At 37.2% G+C, this 21134-nt stretch overlaps 2 protein-coding genes across 2 annotated transcripts in view; one reads left to right on the forward strand and one right to left on the reverse strand.

The window, feature by feature from the left end:
• CanA-14F (Calcineurin A at 14F) overlaps window positions 1–20440 on the forward strand; it is a 28990-nt gene extending 8550 nt beyond the window's left edge. The window contains exon 2 of the mRNA XM_017076204.4: window positions 13818–20440. Within this exon, the coding sequence (XP_016931693.1) occupies window positions 14071–15834 (1764 nt within the window). The 5' untranslated portion in view covers window positions 13818–14070 and the 3' untranslated portion in view covers window positions 15835–20440. The remainder of the gene's footprint in view (window positions 1–13817) is intronic.
• The window catches only part of RpS19a (Ribosomal protein S19a), a 105317-nt gene that overhangs the window by 66527 nt on the left and 17656 nt on the right, over window positions 1–21134 (reverse strand). The gene's annotated exons all lie outside the window — the stretch shown is intronic.

Consider the following 21134-nt stretch of genomic DNA (forward strand, 5'->3'; position numbering starts at 1 on the left):
AGTTACTTTACGCATACACTGGCGGTCATAAAAACCGCAACGCGAATGAATGAAACAACAAAAACCGCTTTGGGAATTCCGTTCTGGGCCTCTCTTTCTGTGTATGTGTGTGTGTGTGTATGAGTGGGTCGAGAATCCCGAACAAAGGGAATCCAGGTTAAAGATTATGTTATTCACTCTACCAATATTAACCCTTCGTAGCACTTAAAATTAAATAACTATGATGCAAATCTCAAGATTTTACTGCGGGTAAAAATCAAAGGAAATATCAAAACGAAGTATAAGGATATTGCCGCTTCTCTAACTTTTCTAAATATGTAAATTATGGAAAGTATAATAATAAAAAAAAAGCACGGTGTTACTGCTTTTTAAGAAGTAGTTACTTAACTTTCGATGACGTTTTCGAAAAGCAGTTCTCCAATTTTCATTATACCATTTATAAAATATCGAATTCGACGAAAATTCCAATAACTTGCGATAACGTTTTTGATAAAGGAACCCCAATTATCGTTATTCCATACAAAAAAGACCTGTAAACCCCTGCCATACAAAAGAAATATGTTTGTTTGCATAACGAGAGCTCAAATATCTACATCTAAATTTAACAATGCAATTTTATTTCTATACTTCCCATAGGGCACCAATATAAAAGAACTGCAAAATTTTGTTGCGCACATAAACTAAAGTGGGAATTAGAAATGTTCTTCAAAAAGACAAATATTTGAGTATTAAAGTAAGGGTATTCGAGTTGGCCTTCGTTCATTGTGGGCTTTAACCCATTCATGTGCAATGCACACTGTGCATGGTAAAAAGTTGCTTCCTTGTTTCTGTTATTGTTGTTTTTTTTTTTTTTTAATTTTTTAGTGTTGGTGCTTTTTCTGTGCAAGTTTTGCGTTTGTGCTACTTAACCTTTTTTGTTGGCAGCATTTTGCAAAGTTGTTGGCCAAAGTATTTTATGCTGTATGACGGAAACTTTGGAGTGCGTTGTTGTTCTTCTCATTTCTATACCCTTTCAGAGGCAGGCGTTTTCATTTTGCATGGATTTCAGATGATTGAAGATAAGATATATAGATCTACCTGATTGTGGTAAAAAAAAAAAGTAACAAATCCACAAACTTTCAATATATTTCTTGACTTATGTTTAAAGTTATGTATGAGGTTTAAATCCTGCTGTTTGGTCCAAAATAATATTTCAAATACTCAAATAGATCATCACATTTAATAAATTTATTTTTATTTCTGCCTTGGAAGATGTCTAGACTTGTGGTTTTTTTGATTGATACATTTTCCTAAAATTCGTGAGGGTATTTAACCGCCGTTTTCAAATTTTTTCCTTTTCTCATGGTATATGTTTTGGTCATGCCGCTTGAATTTGTGCTCAGCTCTTGGCCATCGAGTGGCGGAGCTACTTTTCCTTTTGGCCTCCCTTCGCTTTGATTGTGTGAGTGCACTCAGCATGCAAACAATGCCGTTAGCCAGCAACAAAGGCGGTTGCTTTGGTTTTGTTAGCTGGCTTTGTTTTTGTTTTGTTTGCTGCTTTGCATAAATTTGCACACACAAAACTGGCAAACAACAAAAAATAAAATAAAAACGAACGCTAGGAAAAAAACAGCGTATGAAGAAAATTTGGCTAAGCTGTTGCAGTTTTTATGACCGCCACTGTGCGACGAAGGATAATGGTTCTCGTGATGATGACGTTGCCTTGGCCGTTTACTCTCTCTCCTTCCCAGGCTTTGTCAATGACATGTCCTTTTCGCCATCTCTTTCCCCTCGGCAGCTCGCCGTCTCTTTCCGTTAGCCAACGTGCGAGTGCGTGTGCGTGCGTATACGTGATGTTGCATTTTACGGTTACTCGTTAAAGTTAATGCCTTTAAATAGCTTATAGGTAATTTGTTGCTGTCGTTGACACCTATGCGAAGCATTTTACAAGATTTGCGCTCCCTGCGTGCGTATGTGTTAGCTGATTGCCTAAATGTGGTCACGATACGCACATCAGCTGTTTGCGCCGACTTAAGCCGCGTTTGCCGTCCTCGAAATCATATTTTTGTGCCAGATACCTACTAACTTTTAAGGTCTTTTGTTTGTTATTCGATTTAGATTGTATTATACAGCTAAAATATATTGACGGGTTTGCATTCAAATACCTCGAAAAATCGAATATGGCGAAAGTGGCGAATCCAAAGTAGATAGGGACATTAGTAGATACAAATAAAAATACCAAATTCAACTAATATATTTGTATTTTCTTGCTTTTTTACTATGTCTAAGCCATTGTTATTAAACAAGTTAGGTGAACAGTTTTATTGGCACGTGGTTAACGTAATTAATCGGGCTTAGTCGTTTAGGTTTTAAGCCAAAGTAGGTAGGGACAGTAGTAGTTCAATTAAACAATCTTGAAACAACTAAACTAAAGTGTATTTTCTGGTTTGTGAACTATTTTGATAATCAATATACCATTAATGAAATAACAACATTGAGTTGTTTTATATGATTCTGACTAAACTAAATACTTTGCTCAGATGTTCGTCAAAAGTAGATAGGGACAGTAGCAGTCAATTGAAAAATGATGTCTGTTGAATCAATTAAAGTAAACTGTGGTTTGTGGTTTCAGAACTATTTTGATAATCAGAATACCATTAAAGAAATATCATGTGAACAGGACATTTATACAATAAGAACATCATTTGTGGTTTGTGTAGGTATTTTCGATGGTGTTGTTTACCAATAACAGCAGGTAGATCGCATGCACCGATTTAGGCATGCAGTGCATATTAAAAGAGACAGCTTAATAGGAGGGATTTATTTATAAACAATTGCATGTGAATTCTAGCTGGCCACTTCGCACACCTTCGCCTGAACCGGTGTACCAGCTACCTCTGAACCTCAACCACCCAATCCACCCACTTGAAACCGCCGCCAGTTGAGCAGCCAGCAAGCAGTAGTCTAATGCTAATTGCCGGGTGGAAAGCACAGCAAAAGCAAAAGCAAAAGCATGAGCAAGAGCTAGGTGGAAAACAGAAAACACATGAAATAAAGCACACTAAAATTAGGTCGAGCAGTAATAGAGGAAAACAGCCAGTAGAATACAATTTGCCAAAAATAATCTCGCTGTGCGACAATTTTCATGCACCAAACAAACAATATATATATATACACACATAGGATATGAAAAATCGCTCAAAGTGAAAAAAGTGCTTGAGTTATTGGAGCAGGCAGCCGCCCAGGGGGCTGGGGAGGGGGTTACGTTGGATATAAGATAAATTGGGGGCGTTGGGGTCTTGGGGGGAAGTCGAGAGTCCGAGAGCTGTCAATCAAACGGACACCAAAAAAGTGCGAGGCGTTGATTTGGACTTATTTATTTTCTTCTCTTTTTTTCGCGTGCTCTTTAGAAACGATAAATTAAGTTTAACATTTACTTGAACAAAAATCTGTACGTTAAATGTGTATTTCAAAAGATAAATAGAGTGAGTGTACGCGATAAGCAAGTTCTTTAGTGACGGAATATATGTGTCACATGCTTGTTTTTGAAAATATTATGTTGAAAAAATTTGATAAAAAGTCTTTTAACAAAACATTTTTTCCTAGTAGTGAAAACAATATGAAAAAGTTAATTTCAAGAATAAATGCATTGGATTAAAAAGTATTCATGTTTTTCATAAGATCAGAAAGATAGCAAAAACAGGAATATCCTGACTATGACATTTTTTTTTTTTTTTTTTTTTTTTACATATATGTAGGTATTTAAAGAAAGGTCCGGTTGATCATCATTCAATACATTTTTTTTTAATATCCATGACCCAAATACGAGATATTTATTATCGGACATTTTTTTTTTCGTTTTCGATAGAACGTGATTTCACTCTGTATTTTCCATTGATTCATGATCCTTAAATCAATTTAAATACAGAGCTTAAAAGTCCTAACTGTTTTAATCCAAACCCAATTATTTAACTGCAGTATCATCCAGTAGTATCACCCATTGAAATGCATGGAAACTTCTTTCCACACCGTTGTATTTGACAATAAAGGATTTCTTTGGAATAGACAGGTCATGATGTATGTATGTATTATAACCGATTTCCACTGTAGCCTTTTCCGTGCGTGTCTCCAATGTTTTTGGCGTGTGTTTGTGTGTTGTGTCTGTATGTTTCAGGCCTTATGCCGCGGGTAACTGTACACTCTGTTTGCGCCCTAACGGTAAAAATTGGCCAAATGGCGTGCGACCAGTGTGTAGAATAATTGCTAGCGACAAAGCGAGACAGAGAAGGTCCGCACCCCCCTCCCCCCCTAAAAAAAAAAATAAAAAAAGAAATAGGAAAAAAATATAAAATCGCTTCAAATTTCGAACAAATATGTTTTTAACGCCCGTATGTGTTTCGCTTTTTTCCCCATTTTGTTTATGTGAAAATAAAAATTTTTACTCGTCGCGCTGTCTGTCGTGTGTATCGCAGTGTGTGTGTTTTTGGGTGTTTGTGCTGGTGGGTGGGTGGTTGGGTGGTTTTCGGGGGCTCTCTTGTGGGTGACATGTGCATGGGGGTCTGTTTGTTTTTGGGTTATTTGTTTCGGCCTTTTTCCTTTTTTTTTTTTTTTTTGTTCTCTTTTGGCAACAACGTGACTTCATCATCATACAACATGATCATTGTCGACGACTGCGTAACGTGAAAAACAATTGCATGAATATTTATGTGTGCTCATGTGAGCGTTTTCCGTTTGCGGTTTTTTGTGCAAACATTTTCTAGCCCCCCCCCCTGCCACCATACCACCCACCCCCACCTATCACCCATCACCCATATATATCCCATATACATACATATAACCCATAATGGCAACGTCAAAGGATTGCCCGGCAAATTGGCTTCGGCCGTAAAATGCGTTTGCGTGTAGAAAGCAAACATTTCCATTTCTCCTTTTGTCGCTAGCTCCCTCTTTTTTTTTTTTTTTTCTATTTTCTATTTTTTTTTTGTACTATCTCACCCTGTTTTCTGTTGCCGCTGTTACTGTTGCTTAGTCGCAACGCATTTCTAACTTAATTATTATAATTAATTGGCAAGAACAACAACAACAACAACCACTGAGCCAAGGGGAAAAACCAAATAGGCACGCAACCAAGCCACAAAAGTATGTAGAATGTGTAGTACCCACTTGGGTTCAACAGGCGAAAAATGAAGGGTCTTGAATATTCTAGATTCTACATGCTAGATACCTAGAATTTGGACCACGTTGCCATTTGCCGGTGAAAATCATTTCAACGCTCTGGCGCGATTCCTTCTTCAGCCAGGCGACAAAAGCCAACAGTTTAGCTGAATAATTTACCATTTATAAACGTTTTTCCTCCATGTGTTTGCGCTGTGCCAGTGGAAAACAATGCCACACACAGACAATAGATGGTATAATATGAAAGCTAAAAAAATAAAAATAATAAATAAAAAAAATAAACAAAGAATAACACGTAAATGTTTGCTTATAAAAATGAATAAGAACAATTGCTAAGCCATTTTATGCGCATGAAAGCGGAATTATGTATGCAAATGCAAATGCAAATGCAAAGTAAGCCAAGAACAGAAAACGGGGATATCATAACATTTTTGCACTGGGTGCTGTGACAGCCAGCTTATGTCCGTCGGGGGTAGTGCCAATGTTCCGTTTCGAGGTTTTTAAGGCCTTACAGAAAACAAAATATATTAAAAAAATAATATATGAACAAGACTTACAAATATATTAGTTTTAAGGCCAGCTTTAACAGCTTAAAGATCCTTTTCTGGACCAAAGTGGGTTTTAAAACCAAATTTCCATAGTTTTTTGATTTAAAACCTGCTTTTGGTCTAGCATACGTGCAAGAAAACGACCCTAAATAGTTATAAACCTAGATAGTAGAGTCCCAGCTTGTCGTATTATAGGTTTGTTATGAACTTAATATTCTTAAATAAAAATTGGTAGGAATGTACGTGCACCTGAACACCCCTTGAAATAGGGTTTTACAGAGTTCGAGTTCTATTTTGACTTAAGTTTTAACCATATTTATAGGACAATTCCAGGTAATTTTATTTCATTTTTTAAATATGGTATTTAGTTGACAATTTTTTCTGATATGCTTTCTAAACTAAAACGCACTTCTAGCTCGGGCGCATAATACAAAGTATTCAAAGTGCTCCACTTGTGATGCAAATCGAACTCAAATATTACGACCATGTCGCCCCGTTTTCAATAAAGCTCCATTGTTCATAAATGCAAACAAGAATTGTTGTTGGCGGTATTTTGTCGAATGTTTATATTTCACTTCTTTTTTACCAGACACCGCAAAGCAAACACAGAAACATGGAAACAAACAGCTGCCTTTTTTCGCTGTGCCCCTCTTAAGTTGCCTTTTTTTATTCGTTTTGCTTCGGTTTGGTGGGGTTTCGATTCGTTTGGTTCGGTGTCTCGCCTTTTGTTCTTGCCATTGGCATTCGACACATTTTTTAATTAGTTTTGCCACATTTCGCAAATAGTTTTAAGCAAATACAGAACACTTTGCTCGCTTTAATTAAACGCTTCTGGGCTCGGATCGGTTGATTTGTTTTCCTGCATTCAACAATAAATATTTACACATTTTTTATTTTGGTTTTAATTAAGTTATAGGGTAGCCGAAGCCAGATATGGGTGCTTTAATTGTGAGGGTGGCAACCCTAAATCGAGATCATGCATATACATATTTGTACAATTCGCCTATGGTGATACAAACAATCGAACGCCGCGAAAGATGCAGGCATGCATGTATTTACTTGTTGGATAAACATTGAAAATACAGAACACTGAATTTATGGATTCAGTTTCAGACGAAATATTACAAACGTGTGGGTGGTTGGAGGTTGAATGGATTTCGGGCGGGTCTTTCGGTTGGCCAGACCTGGCACACATGTTTATCGCATGATATAAACCACCGACCGAAACAAAATGCCTGCCAGAATTTAAACCGCAAACCCCGCCTAGCAGTCGTCTAAAACGAAAAATAAATACCGAAGAAGCGAAACGAGAACAACAACCATCAGAAGGCAAGCAAAAAATGTATATAAAATAAAAACCAGCGAAAAAATACAGGGAAAAAGTTTTGTCTCTTTAGAACTGACACCTGTACAAAAAGCGTCAATAAGTGAGGCCAAGTGGTCTATTAAATGGCAACTTAATGGGTTGAACAAATTGTTTTTACCAGTCGGTGTTGCTGTTCTCCGCCGTTGTTCATTTCGCTTCGCTTGGAGTAGACGCATTAAATGTCCGCCAATCTTATCGATTAAGTTTGTGAATTATTCAATCTATTGGCCCAAGGACTTATGTAGATTCGCCGATAAGCAAATTAGCGATAACAGTGAGAAATTGGGCCAATTATTCGTTAGACGAATGTCAAGTTCAATTAATTGGCGTTTGTGCTTGTCCAAAAGATAAAGGGAAGGATTTAACCATTCCTAGCCGGATGCCACTGTTTAATTTATATATCGAAAGCCTATCAAACTAAGTTATCGGTTGTAGTCGATCGATTTCAAGGCTCAATTATCCACCGATAATTAAGTAAGCGATAGCCGTGAGAAAGTGATCCAAGTATTTGTTTGGTCCAATATCAAGTTCAAATGTTTAGCATTTGCGCTTTTCTGATAACCAAAATACAAATTAAAATTATAAATTTTGTCAAATTTTGTTATCGATTAACAGTAGCAAGTACCCTTGAAAAATAAAAAATTCCTTGGATTCTCAGTGGGAATTCCTCTTAAATAAATTTATTGCCGAATGTCAACCGTTTACAATTTTACGACATTTAATGAAAGCACATACAGAAACGCGTGCCAATATATTTATTGCAATAAATTGAGCAAAAACATTAGCACAAATTACAATTGACACGGCGCGATTGAGAGAAAAACACAAACATGTGCGGCCATCATTGTTTGTGTATTGTGTTCATTACGCGGTCAAACTGTTTTATTTGCATTAAAATTGAGGTTAATAACTATGGAGCAAATTTATTGCAACTGTCAATGCATATCCATTAAAACGCTCGCGTTCAATTTGATGCGTCAAATGCTCGATTAGCAACCGCGCAGCCAGCCACAGCAGCGAAACCACCGATGTGACATTGCCCTTCCATTCCATTCCAACCACTACGGCATTTCGACATTACGCCATTCAGCCCCTTAAATTATTAATGCCTCCCTGTGCCAGAGTGCTAATTTGAAACCTGTGCTGGTTTTCAGGCTTAGTTGTCATTGGGAAGCGAAAGTCAAGTGAGTGGAACAATCAGAACAGTGCTCTCAATTTTAGAATTCGTATTCTCATTAATTCGAGAAGAAACGTTCTTGAAATCGAAGAGAAAGTTCACTATGATTAGTTTTTGGAGATGAAGCCATCTTGAAATATAGCTGAAAGTAGTCTTGATTTTGTGTTTCGCAAACAGAGGACACTTAATTCGATTTTAAGAATTTGTCTTCTTAAATATTCGAGAAGAAACATTCTTGAAATCATTGGGAAGCGAAAGTCAAGTGAGTGGAACAATCAGAACAGTGTTCTCAATTTTAGAATTCGTATTCTCATTAATTCGAGAAGAAACGTTCTTGAAATCGAAGAGAAAGTTCACTATGATTAGTTTTTGGAGATGAAGCCATCTTGAAATATAGCTGAAAGTAGTCTTGATTTTGTGTTTGGCAAACAGAGGACACTTAATTCGATTTTGAGAATTTGTCTTCTTAAATATTCGAGAAGAAACATTCTTGAAATCGAAGCAAAAGTAGTTTTAAGTTAGTATTTTAATATGAAACAATTGTGAAATAGAGATCAAATTAATATCGATTTTGTTTTTAGAGATGAAAGTAGCTTCTTGAACCGAGAACACTTTGATCTGAGTTTTTATTAAAGTTATTAGAATTTAAGTTTTTCAATAATGAAAATCTCGGTATATAAATATCTTGATCTGCAAGGTTATTGAAAACTTCAATCTTCCGAAATAAATTAGACCAGCGATCGGCAGCTTTCCATTAAGCATTGCATAGGGAATGACTGATCGTTTTCTGCCGCCACACAGACAGTGTATAACAGCGACACAACGATAAGCTGCCCCCTGCAAAATACTCTCACAAATAAAAGAGGAAATATCATTGGATTAGACCCAACGACGTTCGGCGATATGAACTGGACTGACTTAATTTAATTTTTCACACACTTTAGCTGGGTTTTGGGCACCGGTTCTCCACGATTTGTGGCGCCCACCACAGCACATTACTGCACTCGGGAGATTCCAATAACGAGTGCTGATATAATTACGCCGCCATGCGAGCCCGGGCCTCATACAAAATGAAGACATGCCCATTTATGCACATTAATGTGTGTACAACGTAACACATAAATTGCACGTTGGGGACGAGCCCCTCTATCTAATATGGACGTGCACGAATGCACAGCATATCGTTCATCTGACAGCCTGAATTAATTCAATAAAATCCGTAACATTTTATGAGCTATCAATTAAGGTATTAAACCTAACAAGACACGGTTGTTTAAGTGGTTTCTAAATTAATTGATGGGAAACTATTATTGAAATTTTAATGTTCCACATTGGGCAATTGAGCTGTTCACACCCCAAATTTGCTTATAGATAATTAAGAATTTGTTGGACTAGGACTAAATAAATAACATTTTCATTGTTTTTGGATAGACAATAATTTAATTAGCATGGATTGCATTAGGTTTTACTTGGCTTTGTTTGGTAGATTAACAAAGATTTTTGGGAATATTAAATTGACATTTTGGTACAAGCTTAAACTGAATTATAGAGCAGTTCATGTTTATTAGGGCATAAAATATAATGGTTCCGATGAAAGAAATTGTTTGCGTAATTGCCTTTTTCATTATCATAAAAAAAAAAACACACATTGTGTTTAAGTGTATATGTATTTATGTATATAAGATGTGTAACATATTGCTACAGATATTTTTGGTTAACGTAGAACCTCGAATTTTTGACTGATTTAAAACAGTACAATCGGAAAGTATTTTAAATACCATTTGTTTGTAAAAATCACGCATACGCCCTGTAAAAATACCAGATTTGTATTTACCAGGTATTTTTATTTAACTGGGTTGGGACTAATTTTTTGAAGGTGATAAGAGGTGTTACTTCTTGGATAAAATCGATTTATCACTAATGTTTAAAATAAAAAACACTAAATGAAAAGATGTGAATTAACTGTTTGGTCAATTTGTATTTTTGTATATCAATAAAGAAAAGCTTGCTTCATATTTAAAGAAAATATTAAGGAACCCATAAATAACCTAGTGTTTACTCTTTCGAGCGTTCACTGTATGCGCGATATCGGTGGAAACGTAGCACAGACTCTGTGGAAGTAAACAAAAAGTAATATTTCATTAGCCCCGTTGGCAGTATTTCTGCTGTAATTTCAGTTTTCTGGTCGTTGTGTCTTCTTGCTACATTGTTGTTCTTTTTATTTTTAAGCAGGGGAAGGGGCTCCTTTTTTTGCTGAGTGTAGGCGATGGGGGGGACACGTTCGGGAAGGAATTTTTTAGTGGGCGTGTTGATGCGATCGTGTAAACGCAAAAATATGCGCAAAGCAATAAAAACCTAACAATAAGCAAACAAATGGAATGTATGTGCATAAAATTAGCTGTGCAGGCAGTGATAAAATGTTGTTCTCTCCACTTTGCAAACTTGTTTAATAATTAAAAACCAGCACACACTGAAGTCTTTTTGTTTGTACATCGAAGCATATATGAATTTGTATATCAAATAATTTGTTTTTCTCGTGCTTAAAATACATATGTCAATTCCCGATTGATATCATTGCATTAAAATACATATTTTGTATGCTCTACCATCAAATCTTGGCTTCAATTTTAAAGTTGCACCTAAAAAACTGCAAACCATCAAGTTTGTAATAAGCTTTTCGGTTGTAATTGTCATCGAAAAAAACGAGTGATTTTTAATGGCGTTTCTTGCTATGGAACCAACTATCAAATCGAGTCGTAAACTTACATTGTTAGAAAGTAATTGATTTTGAAAATGCAATAAAAAGTACATCGATTTCTATTAAAATCCTGAACAGCCAGTTTCTTCTTTGTAAACTGGTGTTATTCGACTTCGATCTTTTTAGTTATACAATCAACTAGATTTACATTGAATTAGAAGCAGTCGGCAGGTTCATTTCTGCGTCATTCTATTGCCAGTTCAATTTGGAAAAGACAGCTCAGCTGACTTTAATTTACATTTACACTGACAAAAAAAATAATAATTTCACTTAAATACAAAACATTTAAATTGTCTGATTTAAAAAGAAAATATTTAAATCAATGAAGAATATTATTAATAGTAATATTATTATTAAAAAAGAATTTCATATTAAAGTCAAACCGGGTTGCCACCCAAATCAAATATAATAAATAAAATAATTTAAATAAACAAATATAATTTTAGGTGTCTAATAGTATGCAATCATATATTTTAAACCTTATAATACAAACAATCCTTTTAGAAACTTGATTATTCTCTATTTACAGCATACTTTTAGGCACATTTAAAATGATTTCAAAACCCTAGTGGCTTAAAATCTTTAAATAAACCATATTTGTAAAATAATTACCTAAATATATAGCAGTATTAAGTGAAAATCATGTCGAAAAACATTAAAATGTAATATGATTTGCTGCATAGTTTTTTATCAGTGTACGTGGATATGTGGAAACCGAATCGAAGCGAACCACGGGGCGGATGGGTAATGTTTTCAAATGGGCGCTCGGCAGGACGCACGTGTTTTTGGCCTGGCCCTATTGTTTTAGCCATTACTACTGGCTGCTCTGCAGTTGTCAGTCAATACGTCACTTGCAGACTGGTAGAAGTTACTGTATTTGTCCGTCCGTCAGTCAGCCAGTCAGTTTTGCTGTCTGTTTGTGCAACCGCTGCGGTGATGATTGTTAGCGCTATATTTATTCAGACGGCGTTGATTATTTTTCTAATTTATCTGCACATATTTGCATTTGTGCAAGGAGGAATGACAGCCAGCCAGCCAGCTAGCCAGCTACCAAGTGCAAAAATGTGTGTGCATTTTCTTGTTATTATTGCTATTGCGAAACACTGCAATTAATCAAAAAAGCCAAAACGTTGCCAAAAACGTCGAAATGTGCGAAACAGGTTGTTGCCAATCAGAGCACAAATTAACTGTAACTTGACACCCGTCGTGTGGCTTTCGTCACTTGATTTTTTTCTTTCTCTGGAAACACTTAATTAAATTTTAAGTAAAAACCTTTATAGATAAAAATAACTTTCGTCACTTGGTGTTGTTTTTATCATGGAATACTCATATAAATTTAAAGTAAAAACCTGTAAAGTTAAAAATAATATGTGGCTTTCGTCACTAGATTTTTACTTATGCAAATACAATTTATTTAAAAATAAAAACATCCGATTAATATATATTATATGCTTTTCAGTCCAGAATAAACTGTAGCTTGACATCTTTGATGTGGCTTTCGTCACTAGTCTATTAATACAATATACATGATGCGCTTATTGATTTAAAAACAACTTTACAGAAACAACCATTTTGTGGCCTTCGTAACTATTTTTTAAGCCTGAGCATATTAAAAATATGTATGATTAATATACATTTCCAATCCAGGAAAATTATAGACTAACACTTTAATGTGGCTATCGACACTAGTCTAAAACTTAAGAAAATGTTTAGAAATTTTTGTTTATTGGTTTTTACTGCAATTTAAATTACTGACATTTCAAATTAATCCAAAGTAAAATAAATCATAAAATTTGTAACATGATTATACGTTTCAGGATTTTATATTGCTGTAATATGTAAGCTACAATTAAATATAACCCGACTCCCTAAACATATGAGGCTTCCCTCAAGTGTGTGTTAACCTTCAGAATTTTGTATGCCCTTTGTAATTTGTTTTATTACTGCCATTGACATTTAAAATGTGTATAAATACTATGAATAATTTATTTTTGACGTTGTATATTGGCTTCCGTCATTCTCAGCGTTAGAAAATGTTAAGCTTTTCAATTGTGAATTGTATATGAAAACTGTATAAATAATATAATTTTTAATTCTAATTTGGTTTTTGATTTACTGTGTTGCAGTTGGCATGAAATGATTTTTCGTTCCTCATTTCTGGCTAATAAACTGCTGCAATTGCGGGCAATTGTTTAACTGTAGAAGGTCACCCACACACCTGCCAATTGTGGGTGTGAGCATTACATTTTCGGTCAAGTTAATAGCAATTCATAATATATTTAGATTATTATGCTCGGTTTATATGCCGAAAGCATTGACATGTTGGAATTTTAATTGTTTGAGGGATTTGCTCAATAAAACTTTCTGTACAGAGCATTTCATCGATGTGTGTGTGCTAACCGCTGTTGTACACTGTTTATGTGGCGGCAGAAAACGAGTAAAGCTAGCCCTATGTATGTCCGCTTATTAAAAAGCTGTTTGTGTCCTTTTGCTATTATATAATCCTCAAATAATAAACAAAGATTAAATCTTAAAACCCGGTAAAATATTTCATAAGCTCACATGTTTTTAAATCGTATAATGTGATGAGCCTTTATTATTTTAATTACTTTTTCCTTCAGTGATGCTTTTGTAACCACACTGTGCCAGTGCATCACAATGTATGTGATTCATATGCTCGTGATGAAAAAACAAGAATATATATATATATAATATTTGAGATGGGGCTCCTTTATTATTTATAACAGCCCGTAATGCGTGCCAACAAGAATATAAACAAAAATGCTAACGCTGCTCTACCATTTTTCATTGCAGAGCACAAGGAATAACAGCCAGTGAGCGGAATACCAGGGAGTCCAAGAAAAAAAAGCAGGAACAAGGAGCAACACCAGGTGGTGTGGAGCAGAAGCTGGCGCGTCTGGGGCAGTGACACGTGATCAGGTGGGAAGCCACATCCAGTCTTCAGCCAGCCAGCCAGTCCAGATAGACAACAGCAGCAGCAGCAGCGGAACTCCGGAGCAGTCAGCAGTCGAGGACGCAGGCGGGCCAGTCGGAGGATCGGGCAACCATGTCTTCGCCGGCGGCGCAGAGCAACAGCAGCAGCAGCCAGTCGCAGTCCGCAGCCCAGCAGCAGCAGCAGAATCAAAAGGCGAATGTCAATAACACACACGACAACAAGAATGCAGCGGCGACGACGGGGACATCGGGGGGATCGGCTGGAGGAGCAGGATCCGCTGGGGCTGGGGCGGGCACACAACAGCAGGGGCAGGGCGGCACTGGAACCGGAAGCGGTAGCGGACCATCGAGCCCCACCAAGCGCAGCACAATATCGACAAAGGAGCGTGTGATCGACAGCGTGCCATTTCCGCCAAGTCGCAAACTCACCTGTGCGGATGTCTTTGACGCGCGAACCGGAAAGCCGCAGCACGATGTTCTCAAGCAGCACTTCATACTGGAGGGCAGGATCGAGGAGAGTGCCGCCCTGCGGATTATCCAGGAGGGTGCCACGCTCCTGCGCACGGAAAAGACGATGATCGACATTGAGGCGCCGGTGACGGTGTGCGGCGATATCCACGGACAGTTCTACGACCTGATGAAGCTATTCGAGATCGGCGGCTCACCGGCGACCACCAAGTATCTGTTCCTGGGCGACTACGTCGATCGGGGCTACTTCAGCATCGAGTGCGTCCTGTATTTGTGGTCGCTGAAGATCACCTATCCGCAGACGCTGTTCCTGCTGCGCGGCAACCACGAGTGCCGGCATCTGACCGAGTACTTCACCTTCAAGCAGGAGTGCAAGATCAAGTACTCGGAGCGCGTGTACGACGCCTGCATGGACGCATTCGACTGCCTGCCGCTGGCGGCGCTCATGAACCAGCAGTTCCTGTGCGTCCACGGCGGCCTGTCGCCCGAGATCCATGAGCTGGAGGACATCCGGCGGCTCGACCGCTTCAAGGAGCCGCCCGCCTTCGGCCCCATGTGCGACCTGCTGTGGTCCGATCCGCTGGAGGACTTTGGCAACGAGAAGAACTCGGACTTCTACACGCACAACTCCGTGCGCGGCTGCTCGTACTTCTACAGCTACGCCGCCTGCTGCGACTTCCTGCAGAACAACAACCTGCTGTCGATCATCCGGGCGCACGAGGCGCAGGACGCCGGCTACCGCATGTACCGCAAGAGCCAGACCACCGGCTTCCCCTCGCTGATCACCATCTTCTCGGCGCCCAACTATCTCGACGTGTACAACAACAAGGCGGCGGTGCTGAAGTACGAGAACAACGTGATGAACATCCGGCAGTTCAACTGCTCGCCGCACCCGTACTGGCTGCCCAACTTCATGGACGTGTTCACCTGGTCGCTGCCCTTCGTGGGCGAGAAGGTCACCGAGATGCTGGTGAACGTGCTGAACATCTGCTCCGACGACGAGCTCATGACCGAGGAGAGCGAGGAGCCGCTCTCGGACGACGAGGCGGCGCTGCGCAAGGAGGTCATCCGCAACAAGATCCGTGCCATCGGCAAGATGGCGCGCGTCTTCTCCGTGCTGCGCGAGGAGTCCGAGTCGGTTCTGCAGCTGAAGGGCCTGACGCCCACGGGCGCCCTACCCCTCGGCGCCTTATCCGGCGGCAAGCAGTCGCTCAAGAACGCCATGCAGGGCTTCTCGCCCAACCACAAGATTACCTCGTTCGCGGAGGCCAAGGGCCTGGATGCCGTCAACGAACGGATGCCGCCGCGGCGGGATGCCACGCCCTCGCCGGCGGAGGAGGGCCAGAAATCACTGTCAGCCGCGGCAGCAGCAGCGGCCAATGCAAATGCGAATTCAATCAATGGATAATTCTAAGTCAGTTAGCACCAGCTACAGCTATATAACAAGTCAAGTTAGTCAGATAGTCGATGGATCGATGGATCTCTAGATCCAGGGGATCGCAGGATCGTCGGAGGAGCAGGAGGAAGAGGAGAAGGAGGAGGAGGAGGAGCAGCAAAGTCAGTTAGTAGTCGACAATTAAGCAGCGAACGGTGGGAGGGAGTCAGCTTAACAGTTCGGAACAGAGGAATGGTCTCAAGTTCGGCTCAAAAGAGATACAAACTGGGCATACTTACATACAATACAGCTAATTGAAAGATCATAATATATAGGAGGCGAAGTTGATCAAGGATAGTATGGATTAAGATCAAGAGCAGAGACACCACAACAACAACACAGCAAGCGTTAACGAGTACTTATTGGTATTAAATGCAAACAATTGAAAGTAAAAACACCCCCCTAAAATGGAAGCTAATTATAAAGTTGAATGATTATAGAATTATATATATAAATATATATATATATATATATATCAAAATTTTGTGCAACGTTATATCAAAAGAGCAAATGTAAAAGCTAAGCAAAAGTTTAAAAATGCCCGGCTTTTGGCAAGGAGTTGACAAGGAGCAGTAGACAGATGCAGTTGCAAGTTGCGCGCATTCCCAAGATTTAAAAAAGAAAAGAAAGAACGATTTAAAACCAAAAAACTTAATGCAAGCAAATTAGGTAATTTAAATTATTTGCTAACAAATTGTAAAACGAATCGAAAACCAACTCTCATCTCTGTAAAGTCAAACCAAACGAAGTGACGAAAGCTAAAGAGAACTAAATCTAGCATCTAAACTGAAGCCAAAAAGCTGAAGGAAATTTTACTACTTTCGTTGTGTGGCGTCTGCGGCGACTTCTTCTCAAACCGAAAAACAAAAAAAAAAACAAATAATATAATGAAACAACTTCCTACTACTACAACAACAACAACAGCAGCAGCAGCAACAATATTTTACTACAATATTTTAATACAAGAACAAGAAACGACTGAATCTCTCTCTATCTATCTAACTATCCGACTCTTTCTCTCTCGCACACACAACATCAAACATTTAACATTAAACATCAAACATTGAACACTAAACAACAGCACACACACACACAAAACATAAACATACACCAACAAGCGGGGCGATGATCCAACTCAAAGTTGATCGTCCCTTGCCGATCGCCGATCGTTAAATCGATCAGTTATCGTTTATCGTCGCCATTGTCGCCTCACACTCTCTCTCATCTGGTGATTGTGTATGTGGTCTTTATATACGTGCCATCTTTGTCGTAGTCATTAGCTGAATATATAACACTAGTTTACAGCCAAAATGTTCCAATAAGGATGACGGTAGTTCCTGGTAGAGTTTGACCCTTAGATCACAAAAAATAAGTCAAAAATGTTTTAAAATTTGTTGAAGATTTTTCTAAGATCAATGTTTTGGTGAATTCGAGTTTTTAATTTTATCTCGAGTTGCAGCTAACCAATTTAGGTGATATGTTTTAGTTTACCACTATAATGTCACCCACTAATTTTGCCGAATAAATAAATATACTCAATGTAGCCTATTAATTTATTCGGGTGACATTATAGTTTTAAACTAAAATATTATCATCTAAACTGGTTAGGAGCAACTTTAGATAACGTGAAAAACTCGAAGCACCAAAACATTTATCATAAAAAAATCTTATTCATTTAAAATATTTTTGACTTCTTTTTCGTGATCCATGGGGCACAACTCTACCAGGAACTACCATCCTCCTTCTTGGTGCAGTTTCGAAATATTATTTTGTTAACTAGTGTAATTAATACATTTGCATGGGCCGCAGCGATGCAGGCGCCAGTGCTGAGCCACCCCACCACCTCCAGCCTGCCACCAATCGAACTATCGAACTAATCGTTGATCGAAGTTATCGAAATAATCGAATCTCAAGGCGCGTCGATAGGCGGCTGCCCCCCATTCTTCCTCCCCGTTATCCGTTATCCATTACCTTACCCTCCAGCATTTGCGCCTGCGTCGTCGTCGTAGTCGCGTGCAAATCCTTTTTATACTTAATGGAATTTTAGTTACTTTTTAAAGTCAATGAGATAAAAGATGTAGAGGAGAAATTAATGGGGGATACGAGTATGAACAGAGCGGATAAGTAATGAAGCCTAACTAAAGATGATGTAATTAACGTGTGCAAAGGGAATTTTGTTATTTCTTAAATTTTTTTATATTTCTTGTTATCTTTTTTATAATTTGTATTTATTGTAAACTATTTATATATACTGATATATATATATATATATACACACACAATCAGCAACACACATAATATAAATACATAAATATATATTTATAAACTAAATTGTTGTTTCTACTTCATTATTGTTTACTACACCTTTTTCTATAAGCGTTAAGTAATTTAATTAAATGAATTTAATAAAATGAAAAATTAAACAAACAAAAAACCGCCTGCAGCCAAACAATGCAAGGCAAAACGTTTTCTTAAACAAAAATAATTATATTCTACAATAAGAAGTAAGGGAAAAATCATTAACAACAAAAAACAAAAACCGAACTATGTGAATTAACTATTAAGTTTAAATTATACAACAAGAACATGATGAAAATTAAACCAAATAACGTTTACAACCATTAACAAAAAAAAATATGTTGAAACCAAAAAAAAGCAAACAATTGTGCAGCATGCAAAAACAAAAAAAATACAATTTTTCAAATTCGACAAGACAACAAACAAACAAACCCAATTTAAAGTTTAAAGAAAATGTAATACAAAATGCAAACTTATAGCAATTTGAAGTACTTTATAAACAAATATACATACATACGCCTAAGAGAACGTATATACACATATATATATATATTTGAAATAGTTAAGGGTCGAAGTTGGTACTACGATTATACGCACGGCCTATTGGCAAATAAAAATGTATCGCTAGTCCACCTTTTCGGGTGTTAACTCTTGGTTTTCAATTTGCAAACGAGGTTTTAATCGGCAATCACTAGTTAATTACTAATTTGCAAACAGGAATGTAACTACGATTATTGGGCAGCAATTGGTTATCGATAAACTTGTATTTTGGCCGATAGGCCGTGCGTATAAGCCAAGTATGAGACGAAAAGAGAAGGAGATAAAGAGCGAGCGGCAGCTAATCGAACATAACAGAAAAAAAGAGAAAAAACAGAGTAAGAAAAGCAAATGCAAAATGCAAAAGTGCAGTAGCAATCAGAAGGGCAGTTAAAAGTCGATGACAAATTCAAATTAAGTTGATAGGCACCCTTGAACACAGCCACCCACACACACACACGCAGCATTGCTTTTTGCGAGCGAGAGGTATGGAAAGCATGCTTGGCGAGCAATCGAAAAGCATGCTTGGCTTCGTTTTCTTGCCATTTTCGAATTTCCGCTTCTTCCTCGCGTGTTTTTTGCCTTTGCGCGGGTGCCCATGCGCAGCAGCAGCTACGTCATCACGCAGTTAATGGTTACAGATGATTTACATTTATATATATTTACATATATATATATAGTATATATATCCATATACAATATAAACCGATCTAAAGTTAAGCGTTTCACAGACACAACAATTTACAAGACGTTTATGCATTTCGATTCAATGAAAAACCAAGAATACGAATAATACAAATATTATAAACAATAATTACAACCAATAAAGGATTACAGCAAACAAGCTCTTACTATTATTTTTAAAGTAAATGAGACATTTTTAACAAATTACCGCAACCCATATACATATGTATAGCATATAACTGAATACTTTTCTCCTCCAAACGTTCCCACAAATACAAAACAAAAAATGGAAAATGAAAACCAAAACAAAAACCAATTACAAATTAGCGCGCTCTTCTAAATAAAAAAAAAGCAAATGCGAAACCAAAGTAAATTAAATTAATATACATCTACTTATATGAGAAGAAACCGAAAAACCCCAAAATATATAACATACTACAAGTAAGCGAATAATATATAAAAAATACTTTTATACTATATACACGAAGCCTAAGAACTAAACAAAAGCGAAACAAAATTATAATAAAAACTCCCCCTCTCGCTCTACCCACTCCAGTCTCCTGCTGTCCTGCTCTTTGCTCTCCTGTCTCTCTCTCGCACGACTTCGACCTTGACCCTTTCTGTCCTCACTCTCTCTATCTCACTCTCTCTATCTCTCTCTCTATGTCTTTCTCTCTCTGTCTTTTCGGTGACCTAAGAAGAACCCAGCATAAGTGCGAAACCAAATTAAAACCAAGAGGAATAACAACACTTTTTAATGGTACATTTTCTACTACACCATATAAATATGAAATACCAGAGAAGAAGCGAATATAAAGTAAAAACAAAAGTTACCAACTACAGCAAACAACAATTTCAAAACTAAAATGTAATCGGTCTTGTTCTGGATCTAAATTTTGGTAGGATTTGGGGTATTGAATCATTGGAACTTTGAAACCATTTTAGAATCAGTCTAAGAGTATGCAGTGAAAAGTAAATTTTGGTCCTTATTCATAGGAACTTTACACTAAACATTTATTGTAGCATACATTTAGGCACTTTTAACAGTGATTTCAAGCAATTCCAACTATTCCAATTTCTACCGAAAGTTGTATTCAAAAAAGGCCGGTCGGAAATAATTCCACTCTGAGTTTGATATCGAATAAAAATCGCATATTGAACTTTTACGTTCTGAGTTTCATTTTTCAAATTTCCGTTGGACTGTTAGTTTGTCCATTAGCTTGAACTACTATGTACAATCAAATACTTAAGTCGTTTTAAGTAAACCCCTATGTTAACCAATTGTGTTTTTTTTTATAAACGTATATACACTTATTACATTTTTAAGAGAATAAAAAGAAAATGGGAAGATTTCTTGTTTTTCGTTTTCACTCATCTCCATTGCAATGCAAATGAAAACCTTTTCATCATATGTATGTATGTATGTAATTATATACGTTACCTTAATTTTTTTGATACATGTATTTTTCAACATCTACTTCCTGCCCTCGAATGCTTTAAAACTTTACACGAAAAAGAAAACAATTTAATATATATTATAAACAAAAAAAAAAAAAAGGACAAAGAAAAACAAAAAAAACAAGAAAAACCAAATGAAGAAAAACCAAAAAAGAATTAAAACTTTACCTTTTGGATAAATCAATTTAAATGCATATTTTATATATATTTAAACATTTATTTATATATAACATGTATGATAAATATAAGTTGGAAAAACTTTGTCAAAGCAAAAAGTTTATATACTTATATTGAAA

The sequence above is a fragment of the Drosophila suzukii genome, chromosome X (assembly GCF_043229965.1).
Source record: "Drosophila suzukii chromosome X, CBGP_Dsuzu_IsoJpt1.0, whole genome shotgun sequence".
Lineage (NCBI taxonomy): Eukaryota > Metazoa > Arthropoda > Insecta > Diptera > Drosophilidae > Drosophila > Drosophila suzukii.